The sequence below is a fragment of the Triturus cristatus genome, chromosome 7 (assembly GCF_964204655.1).
Source record: "Triturus cristatus chromosome 7, aTriCri1.1, whole genome shotgun sequence".
Classification (NCBI taxonomy): Eukaryota; Metazoa; Chordata; class Amphibia; order Caudata; family Salamandridae; genus Triturus; species Triturus cristatus.
In genome coordinates, this window is record NC_140590.1 from 1236286633 (window position 1) to 1236309371 (window position 22739).

At 46.8% G+C, this 22739-nt stretch overlaps 1 protein-coding gene across 3 annotated transcripts in view; it reads right to left on the reverse strand.

The window, feature by feature from the left end:
• The window catches only part of LOC146811702 (uncharacterized), a 1283263-nt gene that overhangs the window by 962763 nt on the left and 297761 nt on the right, over nucleotides 1–22739 (reverse strand). For all 3 annotated transcript variants that reach the window (XM_085614524.1, XM_085614523.1, XM_085614522.1), the window contains exon 5: nucleotides 4027–4062. In XM_085614524.1, the coding sequence (XP_085470650.1) occupies nucleotides 4027–4062 (36 nt within the window). The remainder of the gene's footprint in view (nucleotides 1–4026; nucleotides 4063–22739) is intronic.

Consider the following 22739-nt stretch of genomic DNA (forward strand, 5'->3'; position numbering starts at 1 on the left):
AGAAAATTCAAAGGGTCAGCCCCTCGAGACGGGAAGGATGGATACTTCTGCTCCTTTCGAGGAGTTACAGGCAGAGGTGGAGTTGGCGGGGTACTGAATCCAACCCTCTGCTCTGGTTCAGGGAGCCCAGGCAGAGTTGGAGATACTGGATTTGAAGGCAATGCCGGAATGGCCACCGGAGATAGAAACAAGACACTTCACCTCTATCTTCATGAGTTTTCCGATGTGGGGACACCAACAGCAAAGAGTTAATCCTTGAAGATAGATGCTGGGAACTATGACGCTGTTTCTTTTTGTGCTTCCTTTTCAATGACTGAAGAATAGAGAGATGGCGACTCCAACTTAAGACGCGACTTTCGAAGTCCTCTCTTCTACTTCCTTTCCTTGACCTTGAAGAGTTTCACCTCCCTCTCCTTCAGTGCCTTTGGATTCATCATCTGGCATGATGAGCAGAAGTGAACATCCTGGTTCAAACTAAAGCACCAAAGACAATGCTCATGAGGATCAGTGATCGACACCTGACCCCCACATTCCCTGCAGGGCTTGAATCCAGATTTCTCTGGAGTAGACATTTTTTCCTGCAACAAAGTTGAAATTTCCTTGGAAAATTTTTTGCAAGACGCCTACACTATGGAGAGCCTAGGAAAAAAAAGATAAACATCGAAGGCACAGAAGAAAAGAGCGGACGTCAGCACGCCAAGAAGGGCCTCTTATTGGTTTGATAATTTCCAGTGGAGTCGCATGTACAGCCATGGTGTCAGGACCACTCGCAGGATATTGGACGGAAGCAGAATGATGCCTTTTCTCAATGCCCCTCTCCAATGCTCTCTGTCCACTGGCACATGTTGTTAAGATTGACAGAGCTCCTGGGAGGGAGGGAGGGGGAGAGAGAGAGGGAGTGCGATATATATATATATATATATATTCACTGAAAAAACTATAGATTTCCCACATGTTATAGTTAGCTGGATATTTCACTCGTACAAAACCATTGAAATTCCCCCGTTATAGTTAGTTCAGCTAACTATAACTCACGTGACCGCAATCCACTGCTCCATTTAGACACTTATTTACCCATTTATTCTTCCATTAACCTTTAGATATACATATATAAAAAATATTTATTTTTCAGAAAGACACATATTCACTGGATGATGTCATCGATGATGTCATCAAAGATGTCATCAGTGATGTCATTTGAGATGTCATCAGTGATGTCACTGACCATGTCATGTGTGATGTAATATGTGACGTCATCACCAGTGGATTAGCTGAACTAACTATAACGGGGGAATTTCAATGGTTTTGTACGAGTGAAATGTCCAGCTAACTATAACATGTGTGAAACCTATGGTTTTTTCAGTGAATTTGCAAGGTTTTTTAAATGCTAATTCCTAACTATAACGTGTGTGAAACCTATGGTTTTTTTTGTGAATTTGCAAGGTTTTTTAAATGCTAATTTCTAACTATAACGTGTGTGAAACCTATGGTTTTTTAAGTGAATTTGTAAGATTTTTTTAAATGCTAATTTATGTATGTATTATTATATTTTTTATATATTTATTTTACATTAAACTACCTATGTATATAGTTATAGATTGACTGTATCCTGTAATATGGAATGGCTCAGCTCTTTTTTTTTTAATTTGGATAAAGTTGAACAGCATAGTTAATATCTTCTATAAACTTATAAACAGTTTAAAATGTTATTTTTTTTTTCAAGGGTTTTTCACAGTGCGCGCACCGCGCGATTTTTTGAAAAAAAATAAAATGTTGTTTTCACCCTTCGGGGTCCTTCAGGGACCCCCTGACAGAGGCTAGGGAGTCAGGAACTCTCTTCCCTGCCCCCTTTTCATGTTCTCCACCTTTCTTTTTCACTGTCACACAGAAAATGGCGTCCGACACTTCCTGATTTCGACCGTTTGGAATGTTGACTGACATCTAACCACCAATTAGAATTCCGCTTGCGGACATTTGGTGCGCGCCCCGTGCATGCACCGTGCGCGCACGGTGCGCGCATATAGATATTTATGTACTTTTAACTGCAATTTTCTCAGGAACTACTGAACAGATTGACACCATATATGGAAACGGCACATGCCTGACCTGAGGACTACCTCTTTGGCAAATTTCAAGTAATTCTGTTCAGCTGTTCGGGCTGTACCTTCGACTAAAGGTCCTATGGGAAAATGCATGGGGAAAACGCGTTTTGGGACCCCCCTTTTTTTCTCAGCCCCCGCTAGACGAATCACCCTGAGACTTTCAGGGTAGGAGCTGAGCGGAGTGCCCCATTAGTTTTGAAAATTTCACGAAGATAAGTCAACCGGCGCCAAAGTTATTCAAAATAGAATTTTCAGATTTCCTATGGGAACTCGGTCCTAACTATAACTATCTACTGGCGACCGCCAGTAGATAATATATATATAGAAGGCACAGCCTTGTCTATCTTCTTTTTTGTCTTTTCCTTCTTCTGTATTTTAGCAGCCACGTCTTATTAAATCAACTGTTCTGCTTTCACTTCTACGTATGTTTGCATTAGGAAAGGACCTCTGAAACAGAAGGTGATATGCATGCAATTTTTAACAAATACACTCTCTAGACACTTAATAGAGATCAATGAAGTCAACTATGCTCTTAACCATATGTACATACCCAGATAGACAATGACTTTTGCCACTGTTCTTCACACTAATATGATTAGTGTTCCTCTTGTAAAGTTAGCTGTTGATTAGTTCTGACATAGAGGATGTAGTTTATTCTTTTTTTGATTAAATGCTTTTGTAACTTGTAACTTGTTCCTTTTTACTTTCTTCTTATTTCTAGATTTTTTAGAGAATTTCTTGTGGATCAATATGGACTCAAAACTACCTCCAAGAAATTCAGGTTAGGACTAGTCACAATCCGTTTCTATTGTCTTCTATTTTTAAGCCCTGTTACTTCTCTGTTGACTATGTACACTAGTATTTACACTGCACATCTTGATCACAACTAAATCTGAAGAGGGAGAGGGAATCATGACTGCACTGCTCTCGTTGCTTGGTAAACCATACTATTTATATTGAGAGATGAAGAGAGCAGGCACATGACAGGAATGCCAGTTCCTTCCCCGAGAGAACAGCTAAAAAGACTAGCGGCAAATATGAAACTAACTGACACAGAAACACTACTGGAAACACTAACTCAACGAAGTGAGCAAGCTTATAACAAAAAATGTTCTACTCGATACTGAGACATTATTCTCTTAAGAGATAGTTCACTGGAAACTTGTGTAGCTCCCTAACAAGACACTACTCAGATTAATTACCCAAAACTCGTTGGAACTAAACGTCATAAATAGCGTGACGCAACTACCCTTAGTAGCTTTCGCGCCGATAGGGAAAAGACTCCTTACTTCAGAATTTCCTCAGGTGAAGTGCAAGGTTCTAAAGGTGAACTCTCTGGACATTCCACTCCCATCTTTAGTTCTGCAACACTAGAATGCTGCACTGTAAGTGGGCTCTGGGTGGCCAGCTGGGAATTTCTTATGTTACGTTTTAGCTTATTATATGTTCCTCTTAACCTAGTCTTGTTTTTTTAGCAAAGACTCCAGGTAGACCACATTTACTGACTTCTTCCTAATCTTTGTGGGATCTGAGTGGTTCTGACAATGGGCATTATGATGTCTTCATCAATGTGGGAGAGCTGGAAAGAAAAGTTTGAGGAATGCTGGCACATTAGGATATTCAAAAGGTAAGGAATCCACAGGTAGATGTATCCATCAGAAATGTGGGAACTTCGTTATGAGCCCCATAATGTTGTGGTCTGAAGTGATTCATTGCAGTTCTGTTTGGAAACATGCAGCATTAGAACACATAAATCCTAAATTGAGTCATTGACAACTGTCCCTTTTGGAGCCTGATGACTCAGATCCGATAAAAAAGGCACACATTCAACAGCTTAAAACATGGACACTTAATTACCTTCAGAGAGCCTGGAATACATCCCAGTTCCCCAAAGACATGTTACAACAAAGCAAGGGCTTCTTACCTGGCTGAAGAAAGGGTGGTGCAAATGCCTCTGTTCCTGAGGGGACCACAACAAAATATATGGTTAGTAAAATATAGACAGGCAAACTGACACTGAAGTGCATTGAGATACAATATACAAAGGCAAAATTACACTGAAGGGCTTTGAGATCAAGAATATGTTAGAATGGACGTGAAACCGAAGTGTGCTGGAACACAGAGCATCAACGTGAGGAAATGCGGTACGACCTCACCGTGTAGTAAACTCACAACCTTGTCTTGGGTCCCGTCGGGTTAGTTTGTGAAACCTTAGCTCAACCTTAGGTAACCACAGCTGCGAGCAGTCAGGCTTTAACAAATAAACAAGTGCAAAGCATCTAGGAGAACCAAATCAATTGGCCAAGAAAGAAAAGCAACACAAAAGAAATCCAACACCTATTTATAAAAGTAGATCTTATATTTATGAAATTTTACACACCAAAAAGAATAATAATAATAATAATAATAAAACCACTTATAGAGCGCCTGGTTACACTCAAAACGGTGTGTCCCCGCGCTTAAGAAATGCTAATGTCCCCCTGAAAAGCCGAAGTCCGAGGCCAAACCAATCCAAAGTAAAAGAAGACCATTATTCACTAGGGAAAAGGTACGTTTTCAGCTTTAATCTAAATCTGGCTTCAGAGGGTTCCATTCGCAAGTCGAGAGGGAGATGGTTCCAGTGCCTGCTAGCTAGAAGGCGAAAGGAGCTACCTCCCATCCTGGTCCTGCGTACGTGGGGGAGCTGGAATAACATCGCTCCAGCCGATCTCAGGTTGCGAATAGGTCGATGGATGGTAAGGAGATTGCGTAAATAACCAGGTCCTTTCCCCTGGGCAATGCGATGGGCAAAGCAAAGTGCTTTGAACTTGATGCGCTCCTCGATAGGGAGCCAGTGGAGTTTCCGTAATGCAGTTTTACCTGAGGCCCTGCGAGGAAGATTGAGAACCAGGCGGGCGGCTGCATTTTGGACGCACTGCAATTGATGTATGCCCTTTCTACTTAGGCCAAGGAGAAGGGCATTGCCGTAGTCTAGATGAGGAGTGACTAGGGCATGAATCAATGTTTTCCTGGCACTAATGGGGAGCAAGATGAGAACTTTCCGAAGAGTTTTTAATATTCCAAAGCATTTTCCCGTAGTTTTGTTAATCTGTTGTTTAAAAGATAGCTCCCTATCCAGCAACACTCCCAGATTTCTAACGGAGTCTGCCGGGATGGGAAGAGCACCTAATTCTAGTGGCCACCAAGCCTGGGACCAGGCCGAGGGGGATTTACCAACCACCAGCACTTCTGTTTTGTCGCCATTAAGGCGTAGGCAGTTGTTGTTCATCCAGTCTGCCACTGCTCTCATGCAATTGGAAAAGTTTTTAGCATCCTCTGCCTGATTGTTGGTGAGTTTAATTACTAGTTGGGTATCGTCCGCATATGAGACGATATCCACACCAAAAGCATCCACAATATGTGCTAAGGGCTCCATGTATAAATTAAATAGCGTGGGAGCCCTGTGGGACCCCATGTCTCAGTTTGCGAAGAGTAGATTTGTAGGGAGGATAGAAAATCTGAAAGCTCCTGTTATCTAGAAAAGATTCTACCCACTTCAGGGCAGGTCCTTCAACTCCCAAATCTGAGAGGCGAGACAGCAGCGTCGAGTGCAGCACGGTGTCAAATGCTGCACTGAGATCTAGTAGAACCAACGCTGCCGTCTGCCCCTCGTCTGCAGCTAGTCTCAGACATTCAGTGGAGAAGAGCAACGCCGACTCCGTAGAGTGGCCCGCTCTAAAACCTGACTGAGTGGGGTGGAGAAGCGAATTTTCTTCAATGAACTTCATAAGTTGAGTATTGACTACCTTCTCCACGACTTTCCCACAAAATGGGAGGAGAGAGATGGGGCGTAGATTTTTTAGCTGGGAAATGTGGATATTGGGTTTCTTTTTCAGGGGTATGACCTGTGCTGTTTTCCAAGTGTCAGGCACGTGGCACTCCTGGAAGGATAGGGAAATCAAATGTGCAATCTGTTCAATCATGCAGTCAAATATTCCCTTGCAACGATTGGGAGATATCACATCCAAAGGAGAGCCGGACTGAATGCTATTAACAATAGTAAGTAAATCTAACCTCTCTGGGACTCTAAAACATGTCAAACGGGGTATAGTAGAGGTGACATTTGTCACTGTCGGAAGTTTAGTTGGCAAGTTATCAGTAAAGGAAGCGTGTATAAAGTCCACTTTGTTTGTAAAAAAATCTGCAATCTCTTCACATAATTCTTTGGAGAAGATATCTTGGGCCTCTAACCTAGTAGGAATCGTAAGCTCTTTGTAGATTGAAAAAAGTTCCTTAGTAGGATTTTTTGCCGATTCTATACGTTCTTTGAAATGAGCGCCTTTAGCTGCTCTTACGAGTTTGTGATAGGCTTTAAGTTCTTTTTTATAAATCAGTTTATCCTCGGATTTATAGTTTTTCCTCCAGTTACGTTCAGTGTTTTTACATTTAGCTTTAGCTTCTTTAAGTTCTTTAGAGAACCAGGGGGCAGTCTTAATTTTCCTGGCGGGGGGCTTTAGTGTCCATGGCGCTACCTCGTCCAAAGCCCTAGACATCCATATTTCATAATCGGCCCAGGCTTTGAGCAGAGTGTTACCTGGAGACGGGGATTCTTTGAGTAGAGCAGTTTTATAGTTTTCTTGTGTAAACTTCTTCCAGTCTCTACGCTTCTGAGGTCTAGGTTTGATCATACTATCATCCTGAGGGCCAATTTCAATCTCAAAAGGAATAACGAAATGGTCTGACCATGTAATTTGCAATGGCGTGGCAACCTTAACCCCTTCCCAGTTAGAAAAAATGGGGTCAAGAAGATGTCCCAATTGATGTGATGGGAGAGTTGATTGCAGTATGAGCGACTGTGATTTCAAAGCATCTATCACAGCTTGAGCCTCCCTACAATTGGGGTCCTCAAAGTGGAAATTAATGTCACCCAAAATGAGAAATTTTTTGTAGCGAAGTGCATGCTGAGATATTAGCTCTGTTAGATTATTACAGAACTCGGAGGTCTTGCCAGGAGGCCGGTATATAAAAAATCCATTAATAACATTTTTTGGGTTGGCTTTGATCGAGAAGAAACCTCCCTCACTGTTAGGTAGAGTGGCTTTCTCCAAGGTACAGTGTAAGTCGTTTTTATAAATCATTGCCAGTCCTCCACCTTTCTGCCTTTCCCTGTCAATTCTAAGCAGGTTATATCCTACGGGGACAGCTTCCAGGGTATCGGGCGTTGAGGCTTCATCTAGCCATGTCTCTGTTAAGAAGAGAACGTCAAAAGAACAATATCCACTGGAGTATTCTGTAGCTATGAATTTTCAAGTAAGCAAACTCAAAATACAATTAAACATTGGCAACTACCACAGTCAGAGGTTACTTAAATCTCTTTTGAAAATGTTTTATAAAGTTGTGTTTGGCTATTCCGGCACACTTTGGGTGACCAACTCTGGCAGGGATCGAGTCAAGGGGGTGAGCAAGGCTTAGCAGGACAGTTACCTTGAAGTAAAAGCAGTCTCCAGTCCAATTTCAGGCAGGCCATCCAAGGCATCAATGAAGTGGTCCAGATGCTGGGAATACAAGATTCTGAGGATACTGAGCCAGTCGACGGGAATCTTCCTGAGGCCATCCCTGAGTCTAAAAATATGGGAGGGATGACTTTGGTCACAGAGGTTGATGTTCCTCGAAGTCAAGGTGAAGTCCAGCAAAAACAGTAGTGACCAGTGGTCTACTGGTCTACGGTCATAGGGAAACCATCAGTTCCATTTAACTGCAGCTAGTGGCCTTTTTTGGAGACCAAACTGCTTTTTGATGACTCTCCCAGGTCTAGAAACTTAGGTGCAGCTTTTGAGTGTCAGGATTCGGGCTCCTGGAATGCGATTTGACGGTCAGCGGCAAACAAACTATTGTGGCTACCAACTTTGTCAAGGTGGCTTTTTCCGCTTTTGTGGCCCTGGAGCTAATACAGGAAGTCACCCAACTGACTCTTGGAGTTCACCTCTTCTGTCCGAAGCTCAGGGGTGAACTTTTCCCTGAGCAGTGCACCACAAGCACAGTCCTTGCTTTGCTAGCCCAGGAGTAGCAGGTGCAGTACAGTCGTTGGTGTAGCCTCTCCTTGCTGAGTTAAGGGAACAGCAGCGCAGTCCTTTTACAGCCTTCTCTCCAGTCCAGACCTGATCTGAGGTTTGGATGCCAGGGGTGCTACTTTTATGCCCACAACATGCCTTTGGGGGATGTGGTGACTGATAGACAATGGGCTAATAGCTCCCTCCACATGATGACAACTTCCTGCAATGCGTGGCATCTAGCTATCCCAGGATGCAATATTCTTACCTCTCCCAAGATGGCAGAACCCTCTTCTCAGTGTGTGGAGCTCAGTAGCTCACCTTAGGGGTTTGCCTACCTGAGGGCTACATGCCTATGGGAAAACCAGTTTGGAAACTGTTTCCCCTTACTGTCACCCATGCCACCCTTTCTACTAGAACAAAAGAGCTGCCCTTCTCACATGTGCCCACCATTTCCTATGCAAAAATGGCTTACCTTTTGAAAATTGCTTTATGAAGTCACACGCCTATGTGGCTTCATTGCAAGAAGAGGTAGCACCTCTTCCAATGGCAGGCCTCTTTGGTATTCCACACACACTAACCTCAGCACTTGCTAAGGGTGGGAACTAGAGGCACGGGGCTTAGGAGCAAGCCAGCCTTCACTCTACTATGAAAACACAAACTTAGGCTGCCCCTAGAGTGTGTTCCTACAGTTACCTACAGAGTTAGAAAGAGATGAAGTGCCAGCGGGGGCATCTTATAAAAAGTAAAGGCCTGTTTTCAGGCCTCTTTGGTACCCTTTCCAGGAGGGCCGAAGGCCATCTTGTGGCAAACATCTGCAAATGGCCACTGGAAATCTTGGGCAACAGAGTAGCAATTTTCTAATGTTGCCTTTTACAAAAAAGTTACAATAAATTCGACTTGGAATCAAGCCAGCTTTAATGTAACATTTATTTTGATACCTTCAAGCACCAACTTTAGCTGTCCCATTCAGGAGTAGGCAGAGCTGAGTTGTCAGCGTGCAACCCTAAACTTGCAAACGTGGATGTGAGCGATTCCAGACCATAATGGAATGGGTAGCTGCGACCACCCAGACACAGGTGAGAGCCTTTTTAGGCCTGACTGGGTACTATAGGAGGTTTGTTAACGGATATGGATCTATAGTGACCCCCTTAAATGATCTTACCTCAAAGAAAATGTCAAAAAAGGTTCAGTGGACAGCTAGCTGTCAGAAGGCATTTGAAGACCTAAAGCAGGCCATGTGCACTGCCCTGATCTTACAGAGTCCAGACTACACCAAAAAGTTCATTGTCCAAACAGATGCTTCTGAGCTGGGTGTGGGAGCTGTACTGTCTCAACTGAATGATGAAGGTCAAGACCAGCCAGTAGCTTTTATAAGCAGAAGGCTGACCCCTAGAGAAAAACGTTGGTCAGCTATGGAGAGGGAAGCCTTTGCTGTGGTGTGGGCCCTGAAGAAGCTGAGGCCATACTTGTTTGGCACTCACTTCATAGTTCAGACTGACCACAAGCCCCTCCTATGGCTCAAACAGATGAAAGGTGAAAATCCTAAACTGCAAAGGTGGTCCATTTCCCTACAGGGGATGGACTATACAGTAGAACATAGACCTGGGACCCAACATGCCAATGCAGAAGGACTCTCAAGGTATTTCCACTTAGAACACGAAGACTCAACTGGTCAAGGTTAGTTTAGTGTCCCTGCGTTTGGGGGGGGGGGGTGGTGTAGGAGAGTAGGATCAGCACTTATGTTGCCCCCACTTTTTTTCTGATGTTAACACTGATTTCTGGCTATAGTCTGGCTGGGTCCCTGCTAATCAGGGCCCCAGTCTCTCTGTTCTCTCTAAACAACTTGGAGTGCATTTTAGATGCACTAGTGATTGGATACTGTGGTACCTTATGAGCCCCTAGTATATGGTACCTTAGGTACCAAGGGCATGGCGTGAAACTGGACAAAGGGAAGTGGGTGTAACCACCCAATCCCCTGACCCTCCCATAGGAGTGGTCATAGAGCTAGTCCCTCCCTTTCCTTTAGTATAAGTTAGGGAACCCTTGCCATTGCAAGTTAGATATCTCTGGATGACGCTCGACAAGAAGAATCCTGGACCTTCGACGTTCCACTACCTTTGGAAGACTGAAGAATCTCCCTTGGAGTCAAGGAGTGACTCCCCTGCTTGGCAGGCACCAAAAACTTGAATCAACGGTCGCAAACTTTCCCGCTCCCGCTGGAGTCCGAATTCCCTGCAGCCCCAGAAGTGGTTTTCCTGACTTCGACGGCCATTGTGAGTCCCCAGCAAAGCTGAGGCGAGTGGACCCGACGAGTGATGAGTAACAGCAATACCCGGGTACCGTGCAGTATTGTCGAGTGCAACCCCTTCAAGACGTTCTACGAACTTGCGCATTCGAACACGTGTGGTCCAAGCCTCCAGCAAGATTTCCCTCGAAAATCAGAGGCCTACCTCATCCCGCGTGACCGTGGGCCCCTGTGAAGCGAATCCTCACGAGGCGTCTTCACGATCCCTTGCCGGCTGGCTTGTGGGTCCCCTGAAGACTTTCTCATCAAACCAAAGGGCTCCCCTGGTTGCTCCAGGCCTGCCCCGACTTACCCTCGCTGGGTGAGTCCCTCAGACCTTGCTGGTCTGCACCGCTGACTTTCTTCACTTTCCACGAGACTTGCTGTTGCCAAGGCTTGTTGGCTCCAATCCGGTTGCCGACACCTCAGTAAGCTGCAGACTTCATGGGACACTCCGAATCCAGCTCCTGGTCATCGTCGACGCCTCCTGGACCTCGTGGCTGAAGAGTCAAAACACCCTTGATCACCTGAAATCACCCGACTTCCGTGGGCATCCATCTTCCTGGCCCCGGGTCACTGGCAAGTGACTGTGAACACTGTCCCTTCTGCTTTCAGGTCTTCTTCATCCTGAATCCAGCCTTGGATTCCACCGGACACTTCTCCAGTCTTGACAAGCAGCAAAACTTCTTCGGCTTCCATTGAAAACGACGACGCGACCCGACACCAAAAGACACCTATGCACCCGGCTTCCCTGGGTGAAGTAACTCATGCACTCCGGTGCTCCTGTGGGTGTTGGCCCTCGAACTACTTAACTTGTAAGTGGCTTGCTTGTAGACTCTCTAGAAGTACCCTAAAACTTTAAAATTCCAACCGCGACTTTCTCCATTGAAATCAATAGGAAGCCCGCGGCTATGTTCTCACACTGCACGCGTCTCACGGGGGTCCTTTACTTACCTGCCTTGGGTGGATTAGTGAGGCCCCAGCGATTTTACAGGCCCTAGGCCTTGTCCCCTAGCAAGTCAACATTCCTAATCCTCTTTTTTAGTATATGGTCTGGTACGCCCCTAGGGCCCCAGCCATATTATGCTTAACTTATTGTGAAACGTTGATATTTGAATGTGCTCCTGACTTCTAATCTCATAAAGAGATTGGTAGAGTTTGTCTAGTAATAAATAGCTATATATTTGATATATATACCTGTGTGGTGTCCTTTCATTTGGTAATTCAAGAGATTATAAGGTAAAACAAGCTGCTTTACATTCCTCTGAGATTTAGCCTGAAGGCTGCTCTCCACAGCTACCACTAGGATAGCTTTCTTTAAAAGGTTGTCTTAAACCTATCTACAATAAGAGTTGAATCGGACTGGTGCAAGGTGGCCATTTTAAACTAGTGACCAGCATATGCCAGGCCAACTTCTCACAATCTTCCTCAAAGATGAGATCCTCCGAAGCATTGGACGTTGGCCTATCCATTGTAGACATAACTGGCAATTACAATCAACAATAGAATAAAATCAAACCGTATGTGGTTGCGCCTAGGACTACACTATTGTATGTGGATCATAAATGCAAGTCCTGATCCTCACCGCTGACCACCAATGTTAGAAATGGGGATCTCTAGTTGGCAGCGGCTGGCGCCGAAGTCCAAATAGGGATTCTTCTTCCTAAGTCAGAGTAAGGGGGCTACACCCTTTGACAACCCCTGCTCAACCCTGTGGTAACGTAGCACAAGCAGACAGGCCTATCTCAGAGGCAGTGTGTGAAGCATTTATGACCATACACAATAACACAGGAAGGACGCTACAAACGGACACAACAAGTAGTTATAGAAAATAGTTATCTTTATATAGACTGAACACGAGGCTTAAAAGCACTCAAGAAAACACAATGCACATAATTACAGATTCACTTCAAAAGCAATCAAGGCACTCAAAAAGTGTGTGGAACGAACTTAGTTCGAGGCCGGGGTCCTGGCGACCCGGTGATGCACAATGTACCTGAGATTTAAAGGGGGCACGGCACGCAGCCTCACAAGGAAGCCGCGGTGATGACAGGCGGACTCGCAGCGGCCACAGCCCCTGGCTGTAGCGATCCGCAGCGTGCACTCGCGATAATCCTGGGACTGGGCTTAAGGCGGACACCCAGCAGCACCCACAGGTGATAGCACGATCCTCAAAGTGGTGACTAGTGCGGGCACTCAACGGCACAGCTCCTCAGCTGCAGCGGCCCACACTAGCGATGGCGATGATTCTCGTAGGACGGCAAATGTGGGCACTCAGCGGCACAGCTCCTCAGCTGCAGCGACCCACAATAGCGATAGCGATGATTTTGGTAACAGAAGCAAATGCGGGCTCTCAGCGGCAACAGCTCCTCAGCTGAGGCGGCCCACAATGGCAATAGCGATTATTTTGGTAACACAGGCAAATGCGGGCTCTCAGTGGCAACAGCTCCTCAGCTGCAGCGGCCCACAATAGCGATAATGATGACTTTGGTAACACAGGCAAATGCGGGCTCTCAGCAGTGTGAGAAAGTGCCATCTTTCTTGAATGGTATGCCCCCACTTTTTGATGAATTGCTGAATGTACTTTGACTGAGTGTGCCCTGGACTCCTGCCAATCAGGTGCCCAGGGCCTATATTCCTCCTCTAAAACCAAAACCAAAATTGGCAAAGCCTGGCCACATGTCAGCCCCTGGTAAATGGTACCCTAGGTACCCAGGGCCTTGTGACCAGGGAAGGCCTCTAAGGGCTGCAGCACTTATTGTGCCACCCTTAGAGGCCCTGTACCCTAACACAAACACCCTGCCCTTGCAGGCTGAGTGTTTGGGTACAAGACAAAACAAAGAGTCGACATGGCACACATCCCTGTGTGCCATGCCCACAACCTGCACTGCCCTGGCATACATCAGCCACCCCTCTAGCTGGGTGCCCTATGCCAGCGGTGTGGGCACAGGAGCATGAGCCCTGTGCCCCTACAGTACCCAGGTCCATTTCTGGGCACTGTAAGTGCAGTGCTGCCGTTTAAGAGTATATGGTGCTGGGAGCTCACCAAACACGAACTCCACAGCACCATAATGGCAACACTGAAGACTGAGAAATTTGGTATCAAACTTCTCAGCACAATAAACCCGCACTGATGCCAGTGTGGGATTTAATGTACAAAGCACTAGAGGGCATCTTAGAGATGCCCCCTGAAACCTAACCTACAATCCACGCCTTGTCTGAGAGGCTGCCTAGGCTGCCACACAGCAGACATGTTGCTGGACCCCTGGGTGGAGAGCCCCCGCTCTCCTGGGCCTGCAACAATTCACATTCTGGGCGAGGTGCTAGGGCAGAGGAAAGCTTCAAAGGCATGCCGCCTTTGTGAGCTTCTCCAGGCCACTTGCTGTACTCAGCAACTGGCCCCTACCGGTTCTGACCCCCACTCTGGCGGGAAGATTGTCCGGAAACCCCAAGTAAGGACAGGGGGATGTGCCAGCCTCTGCCAACCCCACCCCTCAGGTGGGGGAGGCGAGGTGAAGCACATCTCTGGGCTCTCGCCATCTTGAAGATGGGAAGCCCTGCCCAATCAGGACTAGGCTACTGCTCCCCTCCCACAGGAGAGTGGCAGGATAGGGGGTGTACCCACCCCAGGGGAGGGACCCATTGGTCCCTGCCCTTTACCTACCTGTAACGCCCCTAAATCTAGTATTTAGGGGCACCCTAAACCTTCCTTCCTTAGATTCCAGATTCTGAAAAAGCAAAGAAGAAAGAAGACCTGCCATGCAGCTGCTAAGAAGAGGAAGACACCAACTGCTTTGGCCCCAGCCCTACCGGCCTGTCGACCCTCGAACCTGCTCCTGCTAAATACCGGCACCTCCTGTGGCCAGCAACCTCACAAACCCCGGAGGACCTGGCTACCTTGTGACTCTGAGCATCTGGGACTCCCAAGAGCAGTGGCTCTGCTCAAAGCAAGTATATAACCCCTGGTATCAGCCCGGAACCGCGAAGCCTGCACACTCTGCACCCGCCAAGCCTGGCCTGTGCTGGAGTGGATAAAGACCCCGAGGACATCCCCCCGGCGACTGTGACCCCGAATCCGGCACCCAAGGACCCACCTCGATGCTCCTGACGACGCCTGCAGCCTCAGAACCAGGGACCCCCCCTACCGCGAACAACAGAGGGTAAGCTTTCCCCGACATCAAAAGGCACCCCTGCACCCGGCGCCCTGCAGCCCCCTGTCCCCGACTCCTGGGTACCTACCTATCCTCCAACTACCCAACTTACCTCTTGAAGTGGTGGTGGCACCTGAAGAATCTTCGTCCCCGAGCTTGCAGCCTTTGTTCGTCCTTGAGCTTTCCCATTGAAATCCATTGAGCGCCCGAAGGCTCAAAAGCACCCTGCACCCAGCCGCCCCAGTGGCCCTGGCAGTGCAACTTCTACTCCTACCTACTTCCCCATTTGCCCTGAGCAAGTGACCAGGAGCCCAGCTCCCCCAGCCATCTGGCCTGCTAGTCAGCAGCCACCAACCAAGGCCCCCCTGCCTCCCTTATGATAACATTGGGCCTAACTCACCATGCACCCGGCTGCCCCTGTGCCGCTGAGGGTGTAACAACTATACTTACCTGACCCTGGGAGACCCCTGAGTCTGTGCCCAGGACCTTCACTCTGCCAGTCGAGTACTTATCCAAAAGCTGATAACTCACTTTTCTTCCATAGGGTAAAATTGACTGGTTTCTTCTGAAATTTCTTCTAAGTGTGGAGTTTCTAAACATTAAAATATTCACCTAAAATCAACCGCGTAATGAAAACGGAAATACTTACCTGCTATTAGGAGAGATCCCAGTGCTGGATCTTGGTGCCCAGCACTGACCCTGAAAAGTACATACAACCGTACTTACCACTAACTCAATTTTCTCCCATAGGAAACCATTGACTGTTTTTCTGTGAAATTTCTTCTAAGTGTCGATTTTTGCAAACTACAAATATTCTTTAAAAATCGTACCAGTACTGAGTCTAGGAGCCCAGCACTGGGTTACAAAAGTAACGAGAACATACTGTACCTGTAATTTGAATTTTCTTCCATAGGAAACCATTGACTGCTTTTCTATGAAGTTTCTTCTAAGTGTCGATTTTGCAAACTTATAACTATTCCTTCAAAATCGCCTGTATAACAAACGCAGTTTCTCAACTGCTTACAGGTGGGACACTAGTGCTGGATCCAGGATCCTACACTGACCTAGAAAAAGTAACCATAACCCCACTTACCTGCTAAGTGAATTTCCTTCCATAGGATAACATTGGTAATTTGATCAGAAAAAGTTTCTAAGTGTCAACTTTTAAAATAGCAAAATATTGCTTAAAAATCACAAAAGTAACTAAATAGAATTTACTCACTTGTTTCCAAGAACTATCCCAGGACTGAATCTAGGATCCAGTCCTGGAGTTAGAAAAGTAATCCTGAAGGTAATCAATTGCATATAACTTAAAATTCCCATTGAGCTCAATGTATTATTGTGTTTGAAATTGTGTTGTCTATAGCAACAAACTGTAACTATTATCTACAAAAGTCAATTGCATATTGCAAAGTGTTTAACTAAAGCATCTCATTCTGAGAAAGTATATTTTAATACCTATTGTTGGTTCTAAAATAAAACAATCATATATTTTTATACAAACCATTGGCCTAGAGTTCAGTTCTTGAGTGTGTGAGACCATTTGCTGACTGAGTGTGTACAACAAATGCTTTACACTGTCCTCTGATACTGCCTTACTGCTCGACCAAGCTACCACTTTAGAGAGTAAGGTTATATCTAACTTTAACCTCTGCCAAACCTCTGGGGACTGTGGACTCTATACAAACTGTACCTATTTGGGAACCGTATATATAGAGCCATTTTCCTACAAGCAGCGACAGCTCCTCAGCTTCAGCTGCCCACAATAGCGATAATGATGACTTTGGTAACACAGGCAAATGCGGGCTCTCAGCGGCAACAGCTCGACAGCTGCAACGGCCCACAATGGCAATAGCGATCACTTGGGTAACACAGGCAAATGTGGGCTCTCAGTGGCAACAGCTCCTCAGCTGCGGCGGCCCACACTAGCGATACGATGACTTTCAGCCCGCGTTCCCCGCAGTAGAACCAGAGGCTCTGGAATTCTCAACAGAGGCCTCACCTGTGAGTAGAATTCCCCTCAAATAGGAATCCGGGCGGCTGATGGGTGAAGTCTAATGTCCCTGAGACTTCAGCAGGAGGCAAGCTCAAATCAGGCCCTTGGGTAGCTGCTTCACCAAGATGGATGAAAGTTTCAAAGTCCTTTCCCTCTAGTTACACGGACAGAGGTTCGTCTTGACATCCAGAAGTAACACTCTGTGTAGGGGTTTTAGCACAGATCTTTATCCCCTAAAAGTCTTTGTTCTCAAAAAGTCACAAATCACTGAACCCAGCCAGAACCAGTTTGGTGTCGTCCTGGAGCACTTTGTTTACAAGGCTGCACCCTGCCTTTCAGGAAGAGGGGGTCTGCTACCAGACGCACAGTGGGAGGTGGAGCCATAATTCACCTTGCCAGGCACAGCCCTGCTCAGATCAAAGGGTCACCCCTCCCATACTCCAACTGTAGATCTCTCTATTCAATCCAGGTCGGGCTCAGCCTGCCCTGTCCCTCCAAAACCAGACAGCCAATACACAAAACAGCAGAGCACACTGGAAGGTTTAGGCAAGAAAATACCCACTTTCTAAAAGTTGTATTTTCATCCACAGAATATGGAAATAATCTTCACTACCAGGTGCACTTTAATATTCTGCGCTCAGGCATACTAAATTCAGCTTTCCTATCAGGTTCCTTGGGTCAATTAGGATTATAGAAGGTAACGCAGTTAATTTACAATAGGGAGCATTCGCGCTGTGGCACTGCATGGCAGTGGCACAGAGCATCTAACACCAGCAAACACAGAGGAGACTAATGTAAAAAATGGAAGGGAGACCCACGCCAATGGTGCCAGGTCTAACAACACTAAAGAAGAAATTTGAGACCAGTTTAGAAAAATTACACAGATTTTTACATAATTTTAGACACTAAGATAACGAAATCAGGTAAGTACTTTTGGAGATAGGGTTTTTACAGTAAAGTAATAATATAGAAAAAAAAAGTTTTTTGAAGCATGAGCCTTTAACGCGGTAATGTTCTTCTATGGGAGAAACATACAGTGCATACATATAATTGCGAGCGTTTTTTGACAGGGCCTTTGTAGACTTAAGGTGCTTAGGGGTCAAGGTCCAAGAAAACACCATTAGTTTGGTTTTACCTGCCAGCGTGAGTCCTGGGGGCAGAGGTGCTGGTCGCATTGGTAGCCTTGAGTGCTACGCAGTCCCGTCAATTGCAAAGTACCTGTGAAAGCAATACTGCAAGGGGGAATTTGGGGACAAGTCCGGCAGAACTCAAAGGGGGGCTCAGCTTTTGAGGATCTCTGGGGCGAGGGGACACTTTTGTTTTACCTGAACTTATACTGCCAGGCTTGTGTGCAGAGATGTTTTGCCCGGAAGGTTGCTGGAGTTGGAGGCTCTCACTTTGCTTGGATGACTTGGAGAGGGAAAGAAAACAGAACAGCAGAGCCACTCTTGGTTTAGGCCTAAGTGATCTTGAAGTCAGCTTTGGCATCAGTGGTGTCCGGCAGGACACTCAACAAGCCTTGGTTGCTGCAAATGCTTCGGTACCAAGGGTATTGGTGCAGGGAGGCTCCTGGAGGGTCTAGCAAGACAAGTCAAACTTCCTAGAGTCAGGGTGACCTTCTCCTGGGTAGATTCTTCCTTGGTGGACTCAGTGGTCAGCGCAAACAGAGTACAAGACAAGTGCTATTGGTGCCTGTGCCTGCAGGAGAGTGACTCCTCCACCCCAAGGGAGAGGCTGCGTGTTGGGCCCTCCAAGACTTTGAGAGTGTGCACAGCTTTTGGAGAAGTCGGATCTTTGCAATTGTCAGGACATCAGGAGACAGGCAAGGTTTGATGCCAATTTTGGAGCTGGTCTACAGTTCTTGCAATTTCAGCTCTTCTTAGTCCTTCTTCGGTTTCCAGGTAGATCAACCTGAATTCCTGTTGTCAGGGGGGACCCTAAATACAGAATTTAGGGACGTTTAGGGGAGTGTAGACTATGGGCTGCTTACCCCTGGGGTGACTACATCCTCTATATGACCACTTCCTGTGGAGAGTGAACACAATCCTGACAAAGAGTTCCTAGTTTCACCAAATTCAAAATGGTGAAACCCTTTCTTGGCTGTCAACTCCAGGTGGCCCACCTCAGGGGTGTGCCTACCTAGCCTAATAGTGTAACACACCTAATGGCTATGTAATTTCTCACTTGCTCAGTTGCCAAATGGGCCCAAGGCCACGGATGGCGTTTCCTAGGCCTTGGGGGGGGGGAGGGGGGGGGGGGGGGGGGAGAGGAGGAGACGTTGTCGCATATCAAAGGGGAGAGAGGCTTTGAAGCCTCTGGTCTTGACATGCTAATCCACTAGCCATCCTGCTGGAGATGTGAACACCTTCCCTGGAGCAGGCATTGTTTCTTACCCACCTTCCGCTGGAGCAGGCATTGTTTTTGACCTCTGAGAGCTTGGGCTCTCACCTACAGGGCGTCAGAAACCCATCTGTGGGGGCAGGCTGGGTGATACCAATCAGTCAAAACTCTAGAGGACTAGTTGGTTTTCAGGGGTCACCTCTACGGTAAATCCAGTACTGGCATCGGGGCATGGCCAAGACCTTTAAGATGGCGGCCGCAACTTTCTAGAGCCCCGCCGTCCATCCCTCATAATACGGAGTTTATCCGCACAGAACCGGAGCCCAGAACTGAAACTTATGACCACAGTTCCTCAAAGCATAGCGAAGCACAGAGATGAGCCGCGACTTGCCTAGCTGCAGTAGAGGCGGCTAAATCACCCTGGACCACGACATGCGCTGAGGTCGGGCCATAACTGTGAGGCGCTGAGCAGATTGACGAGTAGGCGCCTACACAACCCGGAGATACAGAGCGCTGCCTGGGGCCAAACGGACATCAAAACAATGCAGAAGCCACAATAATGGCTTCAGCCACTAGGGAAGGGGCAGAGAAGTGGAAACAATCTGGACAACACCCAACTCGGAACAGGGTGGCCTCACACTACCAGGTACTGCTGCATGGCCGCTTGATTGCAAGGAACCAGGAGGAGCGCTGGAAATTAGGCCTCGTACCTGCACCACACATCTTGGAGGAGCTGCGTTGCTGAGTGATCACGCCGAGAGGAGCAACAGGCCATGCGATGAAGGAGGTCGTGCTCCTTGGCTTTCCTGCACACGGGATGCGAGCAAAATGAACAGGTTACTTACCTTCGATTACGATGCATCTGGTAGAGATACAGTCTAGCTGCACATTCCTGAACTTAGAATATCCTCCAGGTGCTAGTCTAGAACCGGAGATTTTTCAACAGCACCTCTGCCTGATGTCGTCCACGGATATGACATCAGTGGAGCTATAGAAGTCCCTCCTGGCCAGCTGACATCAGTTTTCTACTGTGAAACTTTTCCGTGCCACAACTCGGAGCCACTACTAAAAATGAGAGTGGGAACAATGTGCTAAAAAAGAGTGAAAATCCTTGAAACAAAATGACAATAAAGAATATAAATGATGAAAAACATCACAATGCATGATGGAGAAAAACACTTCAGACTGTAAGGGACTGAAAGGAGAGAGCACGATGCTCGCCCCTAGAAACAGTCTTGCATACGCAAAGAACCATACCCTCCTATGAGGCAAAACAGCAATGGAAATTAATGTTATGGTAAACGACGAGCAGTCTGCAACCACATGAATGGAATGGTAATGGTCAACAAGACTGCAACAACATGACTGTTAAGGTAATTGACAACATTTCAGCAACAACAGATAATGTGCAACCATACGCACTATATATGACCAATTGATTGTAGCATAGTCAAATAGACCACAAACCAATGGAGAAAAAGTATTAGGGGGGGAGGGAGGGAAGAAGGACATAACCAGTCTCCACACTGGAAACAGAACCAGGGTGCAGGAGCGTGGATGGATAAAGGAGCCCACCACCCAATTGCGAAAATGGGTGGTGAAGCAACAGGTAAATCCGAGTAAGACATCCTGACCTAGGAAAGATGTAAAGTAGACTAACACGCATGAAGACAGAGACCGTTGGAGAAAAATCAGTGGGCATTAAGGAATCTGCGGCTAGACTGTCAGATGAACAAGTAACTTACCTTCGGTAACGATATATCTGTAAGAAACATAGGTTAGTTACAGATTCCTTACCTTAGAATTACCCCCAGGCATCAGACTGGTTCCGGAGACTTTTTCGTCAGCAGTACCCCTGCGCGTTGAAAGGTGGCATTGGTCGGGTCCGCATTCGTCGTTGGTGTCGTAGTCGCCGGGATGACGTCGTGGTAGCTACTTAGACGCCGCCCTGCTGACGTCAGTTCTTTTACTCAACATTCCACGCCAGAAGCGCAGAGCCATGCAAGACACTGACCACTGGTGCACAAAACTAGGGCCCTGAAAGGAGGTCCTTAACTCTAGAAATCAGTTCGCTGAACAGGGAGGATGGGTGGGGCGATAAGGAATCTATAACTAACCTATGTTTCTTACAGATATATCGTTTCCGAAGGTAAGTAACTTGTTCATCTGAAAGAAACAGTTAGTTATAAATACCTTACCTTAGAATAGATACCCCAGCAATACTAACCCCGGAGGTGGGTCTGCGAACTAAGTTCACACCAGAAAGTCCTGGAGAACAGAACGGACCAAAAAACAGACTCTGTGGACTTGGCTGTCCAGGCAGTAGAGTTTGGTGAACGTGTGCAGAGATGCCCACGTAGCTGCTTCACAGATGTCATTAAGGGGGACTCCCCTTCCCAAAGCAGTGGTAGCTGCCCTCACCCTGGTGAAATAGGTGTGCAGTCCTACTGGAGGGTCCTTCTTTGCTACAGAATAGCAAGCTTTGATGCACAAAACGACCCACCTGGAGATGGTCCACTTGGGCACGGACCAACCTTTCTTGGCGCCCACGTGGTCAACAGAGAGCTGGTCATCCACTAGGAATTGTTTGTTGTGATCCAAATAGATGGAAAGCCCCCCCTTTTGGATCCAGATGGTGGAGCCTCTCTTCCTCTTTTGAAGGATGCGGAGGCAGAAAGAAGGTGGGCAAAGTGATGGTTTGACCAATGTAGAAAGCAGTAACCACCTTGGGAAGAAAGGAAGGTCTAGTTCTGAGGACGACCTTATCCGGATGAACAGTCAGTAAGGGAGGCTTGGAAGAAAGAGCTTGGAGCTCACTCACCTTGAGCGCAGAGGTGATGGCCACCAGAAAGGCAGTTTTCAAAGTCAGAAGCCTGAGAGGACAGTTATGTAGCGGCTCAAAGGGAAAACTAATAAGATACATAAGAACCAAGTTCAAGTCCCACTGAGGCATTACAAAGGGAACAGGAGGAAAGAGATGAGTAATGCCCTTAAGGGAGCGATTTACAACAGGGGACTTGAAAAGAGAAGGCTGATCAGGAAGCCTAAGAAAGGCTGAAATGGCTGAGAGATAGCCCTTAAGAGTGCCCAGAGCAGATTCTGAAGCACAACACCGGAACGACAGGCTCCCTACTCAAGGACCTGCAATACTTTTAGTCAAACATACTCACCTTGGACTCAACCTATGGAGACATTACTAAGTGTCTGCAACCGTCCATCGTAATACGGTGCAATTGCACTGTGAGGTCTAATTTGACCACTTGATATTCTGCGAGTGTACTTTTTGAGCGTCTCTACGCCATCTTGGCTGCCACTGTTTGCCCTGAAGAAGCCCATGCTTGGGCGGAACGCGTTGGCTGTGACTATATCAAACCTTAAACACCTCAGGATTGAAGAACATCTACCAATACAAGCCTTTGCGTGGACTCTCCAATTTATTGTACTACAGTTAAAACACAGTTAATCCACAAATGTATTGCCTCTCATACCCTTGTGTAATGAGTGCCCAGAGCAGAGCCCTGCTGGGCCAAAGAAAGGGAACAAGAGAACCTCAGAAAGAGGGTTGGAAAGGGGAACCACAGCCTTTGCTGTGCACCATGCCACAAATTTGTTCCATCTGCAGGCATATACCGTCTTAGTGGAGGGACGCCTGGCTGGCAAGATAACATCACAGGCTTCGGGAGGAAGGTCGAAGCTGTCAACTGTCACCGCTCAATCTCCACACAAGAAGGTGGAGGCTGGACAGGTTCGGGTGGAGGACCGTCCCCTCCTGCTGCGACAGAAGATCCTCCCGAAGAGGCAGTCAGATCAGTGGATCGATGGCCATGTGTAACA